This window comes from Amblyomma americanum, chromosome 1, assembly GCF_052857255.1.
Source record: "Amblyomma americanum isolate KBUSLIRL-KWMA chromosome 1, ASM5285725v1, whole genome shotgun sequence".
Taxonomy (NCBI): domain Eukaryota; kingdom Metazoa; phylum Arthropoda; class Arachnida; order Ixodida; family Ixodidae; genus Amblyomma; species Amblyomma americanum.
This window is the reverse complement of record NC_135497.1, coordinates 322433575-322453852: the sequence shown is the minus strand read 5'-3', so window position 1 is coordinate 322453852 and position 20278 is coordinate 322433575. Positions and strand designations below refer to the sequence as shown.

The 20278-nt window shown below is 49.7% G+C and overlaps 1 protein-coding gene across 1 annotated transcript; it reads left to right on the top strand.

Annotated features, from left to right (window-relative positions):
- The first annotated feature begins 2504 nt into the window (after window positions 1–2504).
- Window positions 2505–4093, top strand: LOC144098979 (alpha-(1,3)-fucosyltransferase C-like). The gene has a single exon (XM_077631970.1). The coding sequence runs from the start codon at window positions 2623–2625 to the stop codon at window positions 3982–3984; it is 1362 nt and encodes a 453-aa protein (XP_077488096.1). The 5' UTR covers window positions 2505–2622; the 3' UTR covers window positions 3985–4093.
- The last annotated feature ends 16185 nt before the right edge of the window (window positions 4094–20278 follow it).

Here is a 20278-nt window from a genome sequence, read left to right as displayed (position 1 = left end):
TGTCTGGCGTCATGATAAAGAGAGGTAACTTCAAGACGTTCCGCTTTGGCACTTTCACATCAGATGTTATCGGCGACGTCGAGTGGATTTCGGCCGTGAAAGTACTCGGTGTTTTTTCTTGTCCTCAGGAGATGTGTCCCGCGAGACACGGACGCGACTTAGAGCGACGGCAGAGGCGCGCTTGGCAGACGCGGCTGATTTTCGTTTGTCGCTACTGGAGCGCGCGTTCACTGTGAAATCAATTGTATGCTCTTCGCTGTTTTATGTTGCTCGCGTGGCCATCCCGCCGCGTGCTTTCACACGTCGTCTGGCCACTCTTTGCCGATATTTATTTTGGGCTGGGAGAACGGAGTTAGTTTCCTGTGCCCTACTCCGTCTTCCAAGTCGCATGCGCGGGTTAAGCTTACTGGACTTGCGTGTTATGTTTAGTATTTTCGCCCTTAGGGGAGTCCGCAACCTCGTTGGTGCCCCCGACCACCCGGGGAGGGGCCTTCTTGCTTACCTCCTTGGCACGTCTCGGCACCTGCTTTTTGAGCGCTCCTCTGGCCCCACAGCCGAGCGCCAGCCTAAGTTTTTCCTGTATGTCTGTCAGGCGTTCAGGTCCCTTACCGCTACCTTGCCCGGCGTGAACGTGCTTGACATGCCAGCCTCCCGCGTCTGCGAGCTCCTAGAAATAGAGGAGGCTACAGATGAACAACTCGAGTGGAGCAGGCGGGTGCGGTGGTGTGACTTGACGTCATCGGCCCTTCCACCCGACATCCGCGACTTCGGCTGGCAGCGAGGCTGGCAGGCTGGCAGGTTTTGCCCACTGTTGACAGCATAGCGGCGTGGGGGGGGGGGGTCGCACCCTCTGCCCGATGTCCGCAATCTGGCGTAGTCGAAACCCAAGTGCGTGCCATGCTCGATTATGTTGTCCATGGGACTTTCTGGAGACTTTTTCTGGCATTTTTTTCGCCAGATTAGATGCTCACACTAGGCCGCGCGATACATTCACGCGGTTGTTGCTCTGCGTCGGAGCTTTTGTTTTGTGGCGACAAATAGGTGTCGCGTCACTACAGCTACGGCCACAGAGGGAAATGTTCCCACTCCTTCAGCGCATGCGGGCGTGCCTGTTTGAGCAGGCCTGCGTCGACCTTGTCTTCCTGGTCAGCAACGGCGGTGTGTCCATGCGGCTGCTACAATACTAGTGATGTGGTTGTGCGCGGAGCGCGTGTTTGTGGCGTGCGTGCTTCCCCCGCGTTTCGTGCAGACCTTGGAACCCTAGTGACTCTGGCGGACTCCCGCGTGCTGTGTCTTTCATAGGTGGTACTAGGCGACGGAAGTCGCATTATTGTGCTTATTTGTTTTCTTGAGGGACGACAGTCCCTGGTTTGTGTTTCGCCTAATAAACTTCTCTTTAAACCCGTTTTAGGGCAATTTTTTGGTGAGAATGGGGGGAAGAAATGAAAGGGCACACCCAATTTTAATGACCGCCATCTTGAATTTGAGAAACCGAAACTATGCCGCCATTTCGTCCCCTGACGTCATACATATTTTCACCTCTATCCACCATATCGGACCGTGACGTCATCACTGGCATGCGGCAGGTGGTTGTTTCTACAATGCTAATTTAGATGGCGCTACAAGTCTTCATGCGAGATGCGCTGTTTTCTAGTTGCAGCCACAAATGGCACTTTGATCTCAGGGTGGTACGGGACCTCACGAAATCTCGATACATGATGAGTAGTTGCTGCCACAGATGGCGCTCTGATCAAGGATGTTGTTTGAGGCCAGGACGGGAGTTTTGCGGACTAGACATATAGAGTTAGGTACCACGAGATATACACGTTGTGCGTTGCGTGCGGAGAGGAGGAGGAAACGGCTGAACACTTGATACTTTTCTGTAAAGGGCTTCTCCCTACAGTGGAAAGCAGCGGGGTTGATTTATTCAAGGCATTGGGGTTTAATGACCGTGAAGGGTAAGTAGATTTTAAGCGGGAAGAAGTAACCAAGTGAAGGTTATCTGATGGGTGGCTAAAATAAAGACAAGAGTAAAATTTCATAAGTCATGGCTAGCTGGTTTGAGTCACCGCCCGATTTAAAGGCTTCAGCCGTATCCATCCATCCATCCTTCGTAGCAGATCCCACGAAATCTCGAAACGTAATGAGTAGGAGCTAGCGTTCTTAAAAAGAAATGAGCTGGTGGAAGCGCTAAGGCTCACTTCAAGACGGGTATCGCTGTGAGAAGCGCCGGTTAGTTTTCATCCTATCGCGTCATCTCGGTGGCGGCGACAACATGTACACGTGGGATAAAGTTTCAAATAATGTTGTTCACACGCTTCTTTTCGCGTGAGTAAGCACACCGTTCTGGGAATGTGCCATGCGTGAAAGTCGCTAATCGCGCCACCTGCCGAGCTGGCATCGGCACGTTTAAAACAGGGACGCGCGAGCGGAAGGCTGAATGCATGCCTTGGTAGACAGCCGATCGGACCGTGCTTGGAAGCGCTCCTTCAAAAGAATCTTTTCGTGCGGTTCGACCCAGGGAACAAGCTCCCCGTGCTGTGGGAGTATCTGCAACGAAGGTCGCTGCGTACGAGCCGATACAGTTGCTGCCAAGTAGCCTATCTTCGTGATTCCAGCACGATGCTACCTCGAAGAGCTGAAGATATACGCTGGCCAAGGCTTCACGCGATACTCCGGCCTTGGGACGTCCTTTTTGACTACTTGCATGTCTTCACGACAAACGTGCGCGGCAGGCTGTTGGTTATACTTATGGTCGCGCTGTTTGCGGTCGCAACCGTTCTACTGCTGCGAGCGCTTTCGACGCACAGCCGTGAGGGAAAATACGGGGGTGAGTATAAGCCCCTCACGCCAGCCCCCACCCCGTCGGAAGACGAATCGCACCGGCGCCGAGGCACCAGCACGGTCTCCACACAGCTTGGCAATGTGTTGACCACGCCCAGCAGCGTCTCGACTTTGAACCTCCGTCGTCCCCGTATCCTGCTGTGGACAAAGCCCGGCCAGAGACGTCCAGTTGAAGGCATGCACCTTCCAACCACAGGCGAAACCACGCTGCGTTACTGTTCATTCCCTGTACGACACGCTATGCCCAAAGTTCCCTTGGAAACATTCCCCCCTGGCTGTTACGTTACCAGAGACCGTTCTCTCTTCAACGTAAGTGATGCCGTCGTGTTTGATGCATCGGCCGTTCACGGTACGATCCCACCGAAGCTACGAATCTCCAACCAAGTTTGGGTTTTCTGGACGCATCTTGGGAGTGCGCCTACTGAGGACCTCGGCAGCATGACCACTGATGCATTCAACTGGACAATGGGACGCCGCATGGACGCAGACGTCGTGGTCCCTTTTGGCCATTGGACTCAGAGTGAGAGGGCGGGTTCTCGTGACTTTGCGAAGAAGCAGCACACAAAGAAAGGTACCGCACTGTTCTTCACTAGCGACTGTGACCGCAAGGAAGACATGGAGGTGCTCACAGAAGTCATGGACGCCTTGCAGGGCTCGACCGTACGCGGTTGTGGCGCTTCTGAATGTGGCTGGCTCCAGCTGTGTCTCGGCGAGTATGCAGGAGATTTCCACTTTCTCTTCGTCGCCGAGTCGTCGGGCTGCTACGAACACCCTTTGGAGGCAATTTATGACGCATTCAGGTATGACCTGGTACCTGTTTACTTTGGACACAAGATACAGGCCGGCCTGCCAGAACACTCCTTCGTGGATGCCTTTGCTATGCTGCCGGCAACGGATATCATCGACTACCTGACCGCGCTTGTCAAGGACTCAGATTTGTACAGCGCATTCTTTAAGTGGAAAGAAGATCATGCGCTGAGTAGGTTGGACGACCTTTGCTACCTGTGCGATGCGTTGAGGAAGAATCTTCAGCGGCAGACCAATGATGTCGTGGCCTGGTGGAAGAAGAGCAACCTTTGTCGGCTGAACCACCGGTTCAACCAAGTACACAGTCAACCTCATGAAGCTTACATCCATTGACATGTGCTCATTCTTGCATCATGCTGAAGCCCCAGCTTTTAGTGAGTGCTTAAGACACGCCTTTTAGTCCCCCACTAATAAACTGGCGTTCGTTACGCACTCTTGTAACTTCAGGCTCTTATCAGATTCTTTTCTTGAACCTAGCTGCTGCTGAACTGTATGTTCACACTGCAGTAGTCGATGGGAACGTGTGGCGCAGAAAGCGGTCGTCTGCCATTCAGCGTCAGTCTTGCGGTCCTGCGGCGTCCTGTGTGACGCTCCGTGCTGGGAGCGGAAAATCTGCTGTGAATATTTACTGGCTGATAAAATAGAGCATGCAGTAATCGAAGTTTGATAGATGTGTAAGTTCTGATAGGACCATCCGTTTAACAAACCGCTTAATCGCTTACAATACTCGTTTTTCGTGCGCCGCGCGCACGTTTTCTACTTTTCCGTTCTCTTCCAGCGAATACATCGGGCCTGGAAGGCTTTACAAGGTAGAGGACGTCACTTCAAAAGTTATTCATCGCTTGAAGGTCGTTGCACCAGCCCTCGTAGCTTCTTCTGAACGCAGGAGACAGCATGTGTGGTGAAGGTACCTTTGTGGCACTACTGGTATAAAACAATCACTGGAACTAAAAATTGGTGCGAAATCGCAGTATTGGTATCAGCCTAGAGCGGAAGACCTCACAAAAGAACGTACATGAGGCAGGCATGTGAATGAAAGTATGGGCATAAAGATGGGCGTAAAAATTAAATGCAAAGGGAATGAAAGACAAATGTATTGAAAACAAAAAAAAACAACGTCATATGGCAATCAAGATGCAGCTGGTAACATGGTAGACAGGTAACTCTGGCATTTTTGCTCAGACTGCTGAATGTCGCGCTGATGTAATGGCTGATCCCTGCTGTTAGCTATAAGATGACATTGTTGAGAAGCTGCGCGATGCTGAGGCATTGTCTGCTGTTCTTGCCAGCGTAGGTGTCCAGCAGACCACCCTTTCAATGACTCCACGTCTTCCCTTCCACTCGTCTTCTCGTCTGCTCTATGTGCTTTCTGCCGCATGTCGACAGCATGCCATACACTGCGCCTTGATGGCACGGCGCCATCTAGGCCCTATACGCAGGACACTTCTGTCTTTCCATAACCTTGATCGTTTGTTCGTATGTACATGACATGGGCGTTCTCCGCGGCGGAACAGAGAGTGCGTGCCGGGCTTTGCAGCTGTCTTCTTTAGGTGTTACAAACTTTAAGGCAGTTTAAGGTTGTATGTAAAAAGTGAACCCCTTGTCCTGTTAATCTTCACCGTCTTGTGCCGCCTTTCTTCAAAATGACTGTTTTTTGTTTTGCCGTGCATCTATATTTCGACTTTGAATACGTTCACCTTTTCGTCGCGGCTTGAGTTCATAGTTCAACCTCATGTCTCGTTTGTTCGTCTTGCGATATCTTACGACAACGGAGAACGTCGCATGCAAGCCCATGCAACCATAACGCATACAAGTTTCGTAAAGCCGGCCCCATGTGCCTGCCATTTCGTCGCTTCAAATGGAACAGCGTGTCGTTGCACGCAATTTTAGCAAACTGTGTACTTTGCTATCACTGGCTGGTCTAGTCGTCCTCAAATAAACAGAATATTGCCGCGAATCTTTGCAGCGTTTGTTCATTCTTCGAAGCTGCCGGCCTGCCGCTTTATCGCTTTGTTTGCGATGCAAGACGCGACTAGATTTATCTCCATTGATCGCATCCAGGCAGAGCTGATTCTACGTGGTTCCAGAATGTTGGAGTAACTCGGCACGCTTTATCTCGAAAGTTCGCTATCAGCATTAAATTGAGTACGGCCGACAGCGGCGGGCATTTCTGTTCGACGACCGCCGAGCATGCTTGTTGCTACGCCGCCCCCGAGTGATTAAGTCCATTGCGGGCGCAAGTCAGCCCAAATAAAGAGTTTTGCTTAGACACCATTTTCGCAGTCTTTCTGATCTCCGGACTGCAGTCACCACTTCGTGACATCTGGTGGAGGTGCTGGGTAGCCTCCCATGTACCGGACACCCCATTCAAATCGTGACACCAGCCCTCTACGCTTCGCACCTGAGGACGAGCCAGCAGCTCACCAAGCCAGCCGACGCCTCCAGGAAGAGCAGCCTGATTTCGGGAGCCTGCCGGACAGTACCAGACAGCGAAAAGACGCTGCTACGAGCACCGCAACCTCGCCAAAGATGTAGACACCGATCATAGTGCGACAGCCGCCGGTGCCGCCAACTTTCAATAGATCCCTAGGTGAAGACTCCGAAGAATGGTTGGACCAATTTGAGCGCGTGGCCTCATTCAACAAGTCAGATGATGCGGCAGAAATTGGGCACGTATTTTTCTCACTACAGAGCTCATCACGTAGGTGGTACGAAAACCACGAGTCGTCCCTAACGACATGGGAGGTATTCAAGAGAGAAGTTTTGAAGGTATTCACCAGTGTCGTGAGGAAAGAAAGAGCCGAACGACTCCTCGAATCCAGAATCTAGCTTCCGAATCAGCCCGTCCGAGGTTACGTCAAAGAGATGAAGCGCCACTGTCGCCGCGCCGACCGCGAGATGACCGAGTAAAAGAAAGTTCAGTTTTGAATGCGCGGGTTAAAAAACAACTCTTTGGCAGCCTCGCCTGGCCAGCCGCCAAAACCAGTCGACGAATTCATGCAAGGAGCCTGCACGATCGAGAAGACCCTCGACATCCGGGCTCGGCATTACAACCGCCGTTCCTCTGTCTGTGCAGTCCGTCCGGACACGACGACCACCACTAGCGACAGCTTGCGGGAAGTTATCCGCGAAATCAGCCGTGAGGAGCTACGGCGACTGTTGCCATCCTACGCACAACCACAAGCAGCGACTCTCATGGATGTGGTGCGGGAAGAAGTGCAGCGGGCACTTGGCACCCCGGCGGCCACAGAACCCCCGGCCATGACTTACGCCGCTGCAGTACGCACTCCACATCCCCAACGACACCCCCTGCATCCTATTCAAGATGACCCACTTGTTCCAGAACGCCGCCTTCATTCCCCCGCGCGCCCAGCCTACGAACGGCGCTCAAGCCCCAGGAAATGCGACGCCTGGAGGACTTCCGACAACCGACCGTTGTACTTCCACTGCGGTGAAGCCGGCCATATTCTTCGTCACTGCCCGTACCGACATGTCGGTCTTCATGGATTTGGCGATGACGCACCGCGACCCCGCTTTGGCCAACGTCCGCATGAAATCGACAAGTACCTGCGTCGAGAGGAATACTCGCCGAGCTGCCTTTCGCGCTCACCATCGCCGTCAGCCACACGCTTTGCGTCGCCACGCCGCAGCTACGCAGCCGCGGTACTAGGAAGGTATCCCATCCCACGTAGGGGAAACTAAAGACAGCAACCTCTGGAGGTGAGGTTGCTCCCGAGCGAAACACCGAAGATCCTCCTACGACCACACCGCACGAAGATGCCGCCCCCGACACGCCGACGCCGCATACAATCACAACCTCGACTATGACGCGAACCGCCTTCAAAACGACGCTGCTACTGGGAAAGGCTTCGACGACACGTTCTACCCACGATTCCCATACCCGACGAAGCCGTGACCCGAAGCCCGGGATGACGTGCAACGCAAAAGCCAGGACATCCGACTGAGAAGTAGTGGTCGACGGCCGGAAATTTACCGCTCTAGTCGACACAGGAGCCGATTACTCGGTGATGAATGGAACATTCGCTGCGCAGCTGAGAAAAGTCACAACGGCTTGGGACGGCCCACAAATACGCACCGCAGGGGGCCACCTCATTACGCCATCAGGACAATGCACAGCGCGAGTGACTGTCAAAGGACATACCTATCCTGCCACCTTTGTTGTGCTACCGCAATGCTCCCGCGAAGTGATCTTGGGTATGGATTTCCTTAATGAGCAACAGGCGATCATCGACCTCCGATCCAAGCAGATCACACTTTTGACGGACGAGGCCATCCCTTCGATGAGAACTCTGGAAAATCACGTTGCCCTGAGTGTCCTGGAGGAAGAAGTGAGCGTCCCACCCAGTTCAAGCGTTATCGTGACCGTAGGCGCCACGAAAGCTACTAACGCTGAAGTCATCATCGAGGGGAACATGCAGTTGCTTCTCGACCGAGGAATGGGCATCGCAAGAGGCATCGCACATTTCCGCAATGGCCAAGCCGAAGTACTGCTAACTTCGGCGAAGAATAGCGGCACATTAACAGAGGAACGACGATTGCTTTCTTCGACGAAATATCCGACGTGCGAGATTCCTTCGCCCTCTCATTTCTGTTCGACGACCGCCGAGCCCGCTTGCAATGCTACTTCGCCGCCGAGTGATTCAGTCCATTGTGGGCGCAAGTCAGCCCAAATAAAGAGTTATGTTTAGACAGCATTTTTGCAGCCTCTTCTGCTCTCCGGACTGCAGTCATCACTTCGTGACAATATTGAAAGCAGCAAGCTAGTATCTTGCTTCTTGAAAATTTCCTAAAGTGCATTCGATTGAACACGATGAAACATTGTGCTTACCAGTAGGAAGAGACGAGGACATAGGACGAGAATGCTGTATACGAATGGTGGAACATTCCTAGTGTCTACTACTCCTTAGTCCTTGTCTCATAGTGCTGGTACAGTCGTCCTTAGAGCCGCCAACTAGCTCAGCTGTCTGCCACAAATCAGTTCGAATGTTTGCCACAATACGCGGCGAGACGCTGATATCAACCCACGTGGTGCTCATGACCAGGCAAGCTGCCAAACTAAAGAGGGGGGGGGGGGGCTTTGCACTATAACGGGGCAGTAATTAGCGCAAAAAATAATAATGAAGGTCCGGTTTCTGACTAACGTAGCCTGCAATGCCAAATATAGCAGACGAGTAGTAATAGCAAATGGTTTTAATAAAAATAATAATCAACAAGGAAGGAAAAGATTTTTGCTAGCCCGGGCCTCTGTCATCGATACTGAAGGACCTGAGCTGGGCCAGAAAAAGTAAAGGATAGCAGGCAGAATGGAGAAATGAAAAAGGTCAAGTGTTAGCCAACTTAGAGTAAAAAAAAGCGCTGGAAAGGATTTCTAAGAATTGAACAACCGGACGCGATGAAATTTTGACGAGGTTGATTATGAGCTGGGCGCTACAAAGTAAGGAGGCGCGGTTTAAAGCTTCAGAACAAGTATTTCAGAGTAAACAGGTGCTAAAACTACGATTGACTCATAAAGACTGATCGCGGTAACTCTGGTTATAAAAAAAACACTGAAAAGTATTTGAGTTGGTGTGAAGTATATATTTTAAAAATATCGTTTTGAGTTATATAGATGGATTTGGCGGCACTGTAATACCAGTATTGGCAGACATCAGAAAAGAGATGAATAATTTTAACTAGTAGGCCAACTAAATTAAAATAGTTATCTTTATAACTATTACACATTGGCAACAAAGTGGAATTAAAAAATTGTAGTTGACCGTTAATAATAGCCATAGGATATGAAAACTATGAAAATGCCGGCAACCGACGGTTTAAGGCGTCGTGACGTTGGCGAAGCGTCGGCCAGGGGTTATGCCCTACTCTGCACTACCCAGTTCGGCCCGTGTGTGGTGGGTCGTGAGGCTTGACTTTTAGAGTGCACCGCGGGCCTGCTGGACGGCCATAGTTGAGTGTCTGTCTGCAGACTGTACTGCTCCTTAAAGTATGGACGAGTATGTCCTGGAGGTGGCTTCGGTCGGGAACCTGGCACAGTCCCATATGATGTGCCATTGGTCCGCTGGACCCACTGCACAAACACTGCACACACCACTGGGATAGAGTTCTGGGTGAAGCACGTGTAGCGCTGCCGGCGGGAGGAGTGACCCGGTCTGTATCTATAGACAGTTTTAGCAAAGCGTATTTGCGCCTCCGCTCCGCTCACGGTTCCCGCGCACCCTAACCGGAGCGTTGGCCATAAGATTTCTTTTTAGCTTAGCGGGTACGAGAAGGATGGATGGATGGATACGGCTGAACCCTTTACATCGGGCGGTGGCTCAAGCCACCTAGCCATGTCTTGTGAAATTTTACTCCTGTCTTGCTTTTAGCCACCAATCATATAACCTTCGCTTGGTTACTTCTAACCTCTTAAAATCCACTTTCCCTTCACTATCCCTAAACCCCAATGCCTTGGGTATGTCAGCCCCGCTGCCTTCCACTGTAGGGTGAAGCCCTTTACAGAAAAGTATCAAGTGTTCAGCTGTTTCCTCCTCCTCTCCGCACGCAATGCACAAAGTGTCTATCTCCTGGTACCTGACTCTATACGTCTTAGTCCGCAAAACTACAGTCATGGCCTCAAACAACAAAGAACTTCCCCTACAATTATCATAGATATTTTCTTTGACAATTTCCTGTTTAAAGGTCCGGTATGTTTCTAGTGCCGATTTCGTCAGCATCCCTGTTTTCCACAAAGCTCTCTCTGTTCCTTTAACCTTTTTCTTAACCGATAATTGCTGATTTGCCCCCTTACTGCTGTCCAGATATTTGCTTGTCAATTTTCTAGTTCGCTTTCTCCATTTCGTGTGAACATTCTCTATATACAGGTATCTGAAAACTTTCCTAGCCCACCGCTTATCCTCCATCCTTCTCAATCGTTCCTCAAATGCTATCTTACTGCTAGCCTCTCTGCTCTCGAAAGACGCCCATCCCATATCACCCTGTACCCCCTGATTTGGTGTATTGCCATGTGCTCCCAAAGCTAACCTCCCTACTCCCCGTTGCCTAATTTCCAGCCTTGCTTGGACATCTGGCCTCATACACAGGACCGCATTCCCGAAGGTCAGGCTAAGGACCATCACCCCTTTCCAGATCCCTCTTACTACCTCATACCTATTGTAATTCCACAGTGCCCTATTTTTCATGACAACTGCATTCCTACTAGCTTTATTCATTACATATTTTTCATGCTCTGTCAGATACTCAACACTGTTATTTATCCACACCCCAAGATACTTGTACTCATTCACTACTTTTAGCACGAACTCCTGTATTTTATGCTCGCCGCCCTCTTCATTAAATATCATGACTGCAGATTTTTCCTTACTATACTTGAAGCCTAATCAATCTCCCTCTGTACTGCATATATCTAGCAACTTCTGCAGGTCTTCCTTGTTGTCAGCCATTATCACTATATCGTCCGCATATATTAGTCCCGGTAATGTCTGTTTAATCAATTCCCCTTGCTTGAAAAAAGATAGGTTGAAGCCTAGTCCGCTCCCCTCTAGCTTGGCCTCCAAACCTTGCAGGTACAACATGAACAACAAAGGGGACAGAGGACATCCTTGTCTAAGCCCCCGCTGTATCTCTACAGGCCCTGATACATTTTTTTCCCATTTTATGAGCACTCTGTTACCTCTCTATATATCTTTTAAAAGATTAATTACTCCATTTTCCACATCCAATGTGCCCAATATGTCCCACAAATGCTCCTGAGTAACGTTGTCATAGGCTCCCCTAATATCCAGAAATGCTAGCAATAAGGGCCTATGTTCCTTTTCTGCAATTTCTATACACTGTTTCAATGAAAATAGATTGTCCTCCAACCTCCTTTGTTTCCGGAACCCATTCTGTAGTTCCCCTAACACCCCCTCGTTCTCCACCCAAGCCTGCAGTCTATCCTTTATAATTTGCATCACCACCCTGTAAACCACAGATGTCACTCTTATGGGGCGATAGTTACTTACGTCTGCTTTGTCCCCCTTTCCCTTATATATCATGTTCATTCTACTTAATCGCCATTCATCGGGGACTTTCTCATCCACTATCATTTTGTTCACTACCTGTATTAATGTTTGCTTGGATTTTGGTCCTAACTTCTTTATCAACATAATCGGGATACCATCTGGTCCTGTTGATGTGCCACTAGGAACCTTCTTCTCTGCCCTTTCCCACTCTCCTTGCTCAAGTGAAGCTATTGCTGTAACCGGCCTATCCTCCTTCGATAAATTATGTACCACGTGCTTTGCTGAAAATTTTTCCGTCATCCTTGTTCCTATGTGTTTTATTGCTTCATCCCCTTCTAGTCGAATACCCTCATCTGTAACAATAAACCTTCGTTCTAGCCTAGTTTTATTACTCATTGCATTTAGGTGTTTCCAGAATTTTTGGGTTGCTTTTCTATCCTTTTTATTTACTTTTGACATCCATTGGGCACCCTTTCTTCTAATTTTCTCATTAATCAAATAGGATGCGTCCCTTCTACACTTTATGAAGGTATCCCATTTTCTGTCTACTTTGGGTTTTGGTTCCCCCCTCTTCTTGGAATACCTGTGTTCCCTGGATGCTTCCTTGCGCTTTTCTATTGCCCTCTTGACCTCCTCATCCCACCAACTCTTGGGTTTGCATCTTTTCCCTTTTAGCTTTACTCGCACCTTAGGTAGCTCTAGCTCCAGTAATCGAGTTAATTTGGTATAAGTCCATTCTGTTTCACTATCCTCAAAAATTACTTTCTCGATTTGTTTGGCTGCTACTTCCAATTGCTTTTCTGAGAAAAAATTTCCCCCTGATTGTTTATCTCGCTTCAGTCCTACATTGCTTTTTCTTCTGAAGCTCAACTTGATACGCTTGTGGTCACTACCTAGACTTCTGGAACCATCTTCATCTATGCTCATTACCCCTAATCTGTTATACATCCTCTGTGACATTAGTGCATAATCTATCGTCGAGTGCAGACTCCCTGCCTCCCATGTTATGAGCCCTTCACACTTCTCGGTGCTGTTGCATACAACTAAATAATGCCTGTCACACATGTCCTGCAGCATGGTTCCTGTCGAATCCGTGTACCCATCCAGGTCTTCTATGTGTGCATTCATGTCGCCTAATATAATTATCTCGCCCTGTCCTCCTAGCTCATCAATGTCGCTTGCAATACATTCTAACATTTTCCTGTTTTCCTCTTTGGCATTAACCCCTGTCCACAGGTATACAAAGCCAAGGAGTGTTTGCTTGCCTGCCACTGTTCCTTTTAGCCATAAATGTTCCCTGCATCCCAGTCTAACCCTTTGAAAATTCATACTTTTATGAATGAATGCCCCAATTCCACCTCCCTTTCTGCTGCCCTCTGTTCTATTGCGAGGCGAACTGCACAAAGAGCCCCCTTGCGTTGAAATGTGAAACTAGGCAAAAGGAAAAAAGAATAACTTTATTTTCCATCGCACTATAAAGGCATATTTTTGCACGTAAACATTTTACAACATGTAAGGTAATATGCACATGCTGTTTTTTAGCAGACTTTTTTGTTTTTGTTAACGAGCACAGTTGCGAGCCAACGCCTAGCGTGAGAAGGCTTAGCCTGAGCCGCGCTCTTCTGGCCGTTCCGCGCTCCGCCGGGACTCCGCGCGAGCGGAACGGAAGGGCCGGTCCGCTCGCGCGCTCCCGTCTGACCGTTCGGCGCATGCGCAGTAGCGCTCCCGCTGGCCGGCTTACCGGAGCGGAGGCGCGAATACGCTCTGCTAAAACTGTCTTATGACGGTCTCCTCCCGACGGAGTGCTGGGTGGGGAGGCGGCCTTGTCCATCGGGCTAGGCGGTAACACTTGGTAACTTCGCCATAACTCGTCACTAGGTCCTTGGTTTCGAACCACCACACGGAACGGTCACTCTCGGCGGCGCGGAAGGTAAGCACTCGAGCCGCCGAATGGGCCGCCCCGTTGTGGTTCGGTGAGGATGCACACTCTCCCGCTTGCGCCGGGAACCGCTTGATACGGATGGTGCTGTCGCGGTCTTGGAGCTGGAGCTTGCCGATGATGGCGGCAGCCGGCGCGCACACTCGCCCCTTGTCAAAGTTGCGCACGGCGTTCCTCGAGTCGCTGAGCACGGTGCGACAGTCGGCATCGGAGATCGCCAGAGCGATGGCAACCTCCTCGGCGTCTGCGGTGTCTGTGCACCGCAAGCTCGGTGCCGTTGTCGTGGTGTCGGTAGCCCCCGCAACGACCACTGCCGCGAAGCCTTCTCGCTTGTATTCCGCTGCGTCCACGTACCGGGCGTGCGGGTGTTGGGCGTCTTGCTCGTTGAGGGTCTTGGCCCGCGCCTGCCGCCGTTCTTGGTTGTACTCAGGGAGCACGTTCTTCGGGAAGGACTCCATGCGGATGTGGGCCTGCGCCTCCTCGCTGATTTCGCGCAGTTGCCGACTGGGAGCTCGGGGGTTGTAACCCAGGGACATCAGTATACTGTGGCCCGTCTTGGCGGTAGAGAGGCACTCCATTTGCGCGGTGAGCTGCGCCTCGGCTATTTCTTCTAGGGTGCTATGGACGCCGAGTTGCAGGAGCCGATCCCTGCTTGTAGTCCCCATTAAGCCCAGCGCCGTCTTGTAAGCCCGTCTGATCAGCGTGTTGATCTTGGTCCTGTCACTCACTTGTCAGTTGAGGTAGGCCGCAACGTAGGCGATGTAATAATAATAATAATTGGTTTTGGGGGAAAGGAAATGGCGCAGTATCTGTCTCATATATCGTTGGACACCTGAACCGCGCCGTAAGGAGGCGATGTCCCTGATCACAAATTACTGGACGAGGCGCACGAGTCTGTCTTCACGCATGCCCCGCCCACCGTGTCGAGACTCGGTGTATGAGCCGGATGGCGTCCATTGCCTTGGTGGTACGCTTGTTGATGGTCTCGTCGTTGCGGCCGCTCTTGTTTAGCAGCAGGCTCAGGACCGTGATCTTGGGAACTTCGGGGATGTGTTGCCCCTATGGAGTCACGATCTTGCTGTGATCGCACTCCCGAGGGGGAGCGCGTTTCTGTACCGGTCGTAACAGTGTGAGGACGAACAGCTCGGATTTAGCGGGCGAGCACCGGTGCCGTCAAGGTGCTGCTCGATCGCGGTAACTGCCGCTTGCAGTTGTTGCACGATGCTGGCGTCAGTGCCGGCGGCCGTCCATAGGGCAATGTCGTCAGCGTAGATTGTATGCCGGAAACCGGTCCCCGCTACTGCACTCGCTACTCCGATCATGACGAGGTTGAAGAGCTACGGCGAGGTGACCGAACCCTGCGGGGTACCCATGCTGCTGAGCTTGCTTTCGGGCAGCTTGAGATCTCCAGCATGCATTTCCACCGTGCGGTTGGTCAAGAAGTCTTGGATGTGATTGTAGCTCGTTACCCCCATGTTGAGTATTGGTGCCTGTGATAATATGGCTCAGTGTTTGACTTTGTCGAATGCGCTTTGTAAATGGAGCCCCAGAATTAATTTGCTAGGTTGTGTCTTGTTGTCGATGATTTCTTGTTTGAGTTGTAGCATGGCGCCTTGTGTGCTGAATCTGTGCCGGAAGCCGATCGTCGTGTCCGGATAGAGGCCTTCCTTCTCGAGGTATTCCTGCCATCGGTTGGCCACCACGTGCTCCACCACCTTGCCTGCACAGGACATGAGCGATATGGAACTCAGGTTGCCGATGTCCAGTGGTTGGCCCGGTTTTGAGATCAGGATCGTTCTTGCCGTTTTCCACTGTCGGGAAGCTTGCCCGAACGTCAGCATTCATTGAAGTAACGGGTTAGGGTCTCGATCGATGCATCTTCGAGTTTGCGTAGCATCTTGTTGGTAACGATATCGGGGCCGGCTGCTGAGCGGGTGTTGATCTCGTGCACTCGTATCTCTGACATGGTAATAGACGTTTTTAGCATACCGGAGACGTACTACCGGAGACGTATACCGTGCAGTGGTCGCCTTACACCCCAACAGTGTTATTTGCGCATGCGTAAGAGGGGTCCGGTAAACCGTTATAAGTCTCCGCTAGTACGTCTCCGTTATGCTAAAAACGTCTATTGTCTTGGTTGAGCCACGCGTTGCGCTGCCCCCAGTACGGCGGGTGGGTTTGCGTTGGCATATCACTTAATAGCCATAATAGTAATAGCCATACCACTTTCTAGAATCCCGAAAACGCGATTACCCTCCGTGCTCCGGGCAAAAAAAAAAAAATGAATGGGCCGTCTCTTACGCCTCTCTGGCGCACGCGCTTCAACTCCCACCAGTCCACGTCACTATGTAGAGCATATGTCACGTGACCCTCTCACTCTTTTATGCTCTGGTGCAGCGCGAGCAGCGCTGCGCGGGCGGTAAAACGAAAAAAAAAACGTGGAACATGGGCCCCGGAGGGCCATTAGTGAGGGACAAAAAAAAACAAAAGAACAGGCGTGTCCAGAAATTCTGGACAAGGGCATTTTCCAACGGGAAGTTGTTTATCAGCGCAATTTTTTCACGTATCTATAACATTCCACTACAACGATCAATATTGCTTTTTTATTGCTTTTATTTGCGATCGTCAAAAACGTTCCATTTGGTTTTCTATGGGAGCCAGAACTACACTTCAAGCTTACACTTAAGGATTCTGTTTTTTCAGGTTTTTTTTCACGCCTAGCAAGCGTGGGTGTCGATTTTCTTCACGCTTGTTATAAGCCAAGTGTACTTTCAGGCTGAAAAATCATGCTTCCTACGCATGACTCGGGGTATTTTTAACGCTTTCGAAGCGTTAGTGAAGGCAATTTTTTTTCCATGCCTGTTTTAGGCGTGGTACGCTTTAACGCTAGCGCGAACACTAGCCATCTTTGACTGCCGATTTTCCTAACGCTGAGTAGACGTGAATAATTAGAGGGTTTTTACTTACTTGATATGGCATTCTCCTGCTCTCTCAGCCATCAAATAATTGTTTAAAATTACATCTGAAAGGAGATAACTCTTCTTGTGCCGTATTTATAATATGGGCTTCGACTGTGTCTTCACAATGACGCGTTTTCTCTCGTATGTATTGAATAACAAGCATGTTTCCCAGTGCTCAAAAAGTGGCCTATCTACGCTCATTGGCTGTCCTCGAATTTACAGTCTTAGCATTGGCGTGAAAGTTGTAAGAATTAAGTTAATCATTTGTTTTCGATAAAACGTTGTAGTTTCATAACATCTTCCTAGATATGAACATCCTAGCAAATGAAAGTACTCGAAGAGGAGGTCATCTCATTTCAACATCGTTTAGCAGCTGAATCGTGAGACTACCGATTCTGTAAAGTTGATGGGATTTATATCCTACAGGAAAATAAGCGCAGAGCATGCGAAATTTATTAAGTAGTTTTCTGACTAACCTGAGCACCGTAAACACAGTGCAATAGAAACTTTCATAAAGTATCTTCCGCAAGTGCACTTAGCGGATCCTATAACTAACCCTTGATGTGAATTTGTACGGCGCCATCACCTATACATATGTAAAGAAAATTAAGTGAGGAAAGCTGTCAGGCTTTACATGTAGAGGCAAAGCTGAGGAGCACAGTATGAAGACTAGATGAATTCTAAATTTGAGTGGAACTTTTTATCGACAATAAGTTACAAAACTGCTTCCCGAGAAGAACAATCCGAGAAAAAAAACATAAGAACTGGAAAAAAGGCTCAAGATCAACCCATGGTGCCGTTTTTAAAGGAGCGCGTGAACACTGCTAAGTACTTCTCTCAAAGTGTCGCTTCGACAACGAAATCCCGCCTTTTTTGCGTGCTTTAAATTTCAACTATACCAGTACGTCCCTGCTTGAACAAAGTCGAGCGACTGCCCAAAATCCGCCAGATGCGTAATGCCTTGTTCGTAATATACGCACAAAGTACCAAGGCCTTTTTCATTGAAGTGTCGAGTTGCAAATTGACAATTTCACTGGGCTCTGTCGCTTACGAGCTGCTTCATGTCGCTCCACGAAATGCACGAGCCAACGATATCCGCGAGTGAAGCCTGGCAAAAATAAATTACCAAAGGGTAGGTGCAAGTGAGAGAATGAACCGCTAACAAATTTTGCTTAGTCAAAGGAGATAGGAATTCTTAAAAACTATCTTGTTTGCACAGCCTCACATTGCGATTGCGGCGTTAAATCTTTGTTATACACGGCTCAAAACTGAGTAGTGTTGGCAGAATGAACAGGTTTAGAATTGTGCGTGAAACTTCGGTTGTGGTAAAAGATTTTACTCACCGTTGAAATTAGGGCAGTTTTTGCGAGCCTTGGCTACAGGTATGTGTCGATGTCAGTGTACGACAGTTCCGCTAATGATGCCAGTGTCGCCGCTGCTTCATTTCATGGCTCATCGCAGACCTGTCCCTTGCAGAATCTGCTCTTTGTCACGAGCGCATTAGCATGTGTTTAATGATCGCAACTTGGCAGCGCGTTTTCAAAGAATTTAGTCATCATCTGCGAAGACAGCGCTTAGCAATGTCATTGAACAAGATTGAGAAGTGCAGAAGTATAGAAACTTACCATCAACAGTCATGGTGGTTGCTCCCCAGCAATCCTTAGTGGCTGTGGACTCCGGACTATTTTGGTCGCATTGTGCAGCAGATGGCGCAGACAGGTGTGAATAAAGCTATTCATTTTTAATGCAAGAGCATTATATGGCTCAGCTTTGTCCGCAAAACTTGTCCGCTAAGTGTGCCCACATGATGACGTCACTCCAGGTGAATGAATGTGTAAAAGTTTAATGATAATGAGTAATAAATTGATAGTGTTATATGCCATGATGAAAATGATAACGTGATATCGTTAATTAGCGCAAACAAAAATAAATTAATTGCTGTAATTAAGAAAACGAGTTGAATAGTAAAATTGAAAACAACCAAATGAAAACGATGATGCCATCACCACTTAGAAAGAGACGCGCGGCGCAAAAATGCATCAACCGAAGCGGCGACGCTGGTTTCAGCAGCAGATATCGCTGGTGCAGATGAAATCCCAGCGATGTCATCACTGGTTGACATCAATGTGGTGGCAGTACTCTCGAATACATTCACTAAAATTTTTAATAATCGTTCGTCGTACAGCATTCTGGGTGGAGTCATAGTATTTCTCTTTGCAGATAGCTTACATGTTATAGTCAAGTTGGAGGCTAGCTTGCGAGAGGAGTTTGGAACAATGACATATCCACTTTCAATTGCATGCTTTCTGAGACGCGACAGGGGTTCAGACCGATGACAATGCACCTTCAGTTGCATGCTTTCTGACACTGCGACAGGGTTTCAGACCAATCGCACATGCACCTTCAGTTGCATGCTTTAAGGCGCGGTTGAGGTGTGCACCGAGACGTCGAGATCTGAGAGCGACTGCGTCCTTTCCTTTCCTCAAAGATTATCTGTAGTTTACCTACTGCTGAACCTTGTTAGAGAGCGAAAGTTGTAATGTATCGGGCAAGTAGAGGCGGCTTGGCGTCTGTAACGTTCAGTGCGTTCCGCAAACCGGATAGGCAGCGCGCACACCCTGCCACCCTGGCAGGTGGCTGTTAAATTAATGATTCATCGTGAGAGGTTGACCACCCAATGTACGCTGCGGCCTATTGCGGCAGTGCCGCGTGTCTGCCACAACGTTGTCAGCGCTAATACATGCCGCCCACATCTGTATCAGAACGCTGCCTTCACGCCTCTGCAGTTTTTTTATAATTTGTGCTATAATCATGGAGGCCCAGCTTCCTTTTTGTCACGGCGATGGAAGTGGAGGCTGCTGGGCCTCTATTGGAACCCGGTGGGTCGGCAGCAGCCGCACAGAGGAAGCGCCTGCACCGCCAGAGTGACTCGAGCAGCCAGGGCACAGTTGTGCACTCGGTGCCAAGTGAAGACTCCTCGTCCTCGGCCGACGACGGTTTCATACCGGTTGCTGGCAAGAAGGCCAAGCGCAGACTTCGTAGAAAAGCCGAATCGTCCTCATCGAGCACGTCAACGCTGTCCTCATCACGCACGAAAACGATCATCACGGCGCGAAATTCCTCGGCGCATACAGCCTTTGTGCCGTTGAACCCAACGGACAACTTGAACCTCCTGAACAGGCTAGCCATCTTTATTTATCTGGAGAGCCTCGTACCGGCAGGCATTAAAGATGTCAGAATAAACCAGTTCAAAAACGTCATTGCCATTGATGTGGTGGAGCGAAGTGCACTAGAGAGTTTAACCGCAATCTCCAAATTCGGCAACATCAGTGTACGCCCCCTAATTCTCCAGGACAGCGGAACTACGGCTGGCATAATCTAGAACGTCGACATCGCCATTTGTGACGCAGATTTACCCATGTTGATCAAGCCGGCAACCAACGGCATTTCCATCATTCAAGTTCAGCGGTTAGGAAGATCTACATGCATCAAGCTGATCTTCAAGGGTGACTGCATACCATCGTACATAGAGGTTGGACACTTTCGTCATCCAGTTCCACCTTTTGTGCCTAAGCCACTTCAATGCAGGAAGTGCATGAGGATCGGCCACGTGAGCGGCGCTTGCATCAACTCCATCGTGTGCCCGCGATGCTCCGACCAAGTCACACAGCGGTGACGTTTGCCGCGCGACTACCCTGAAGTGCGCCAAC

Excerpts from the sequence above, each read along its gene's own strand:
- LOC144098979 (XM_077631970.1), top strand. The coding sequence starts at position 2,623 with ATGCTACCTCGAAGAGCTGAAGATATACGCTGGCCAAGGCTTCACGCG.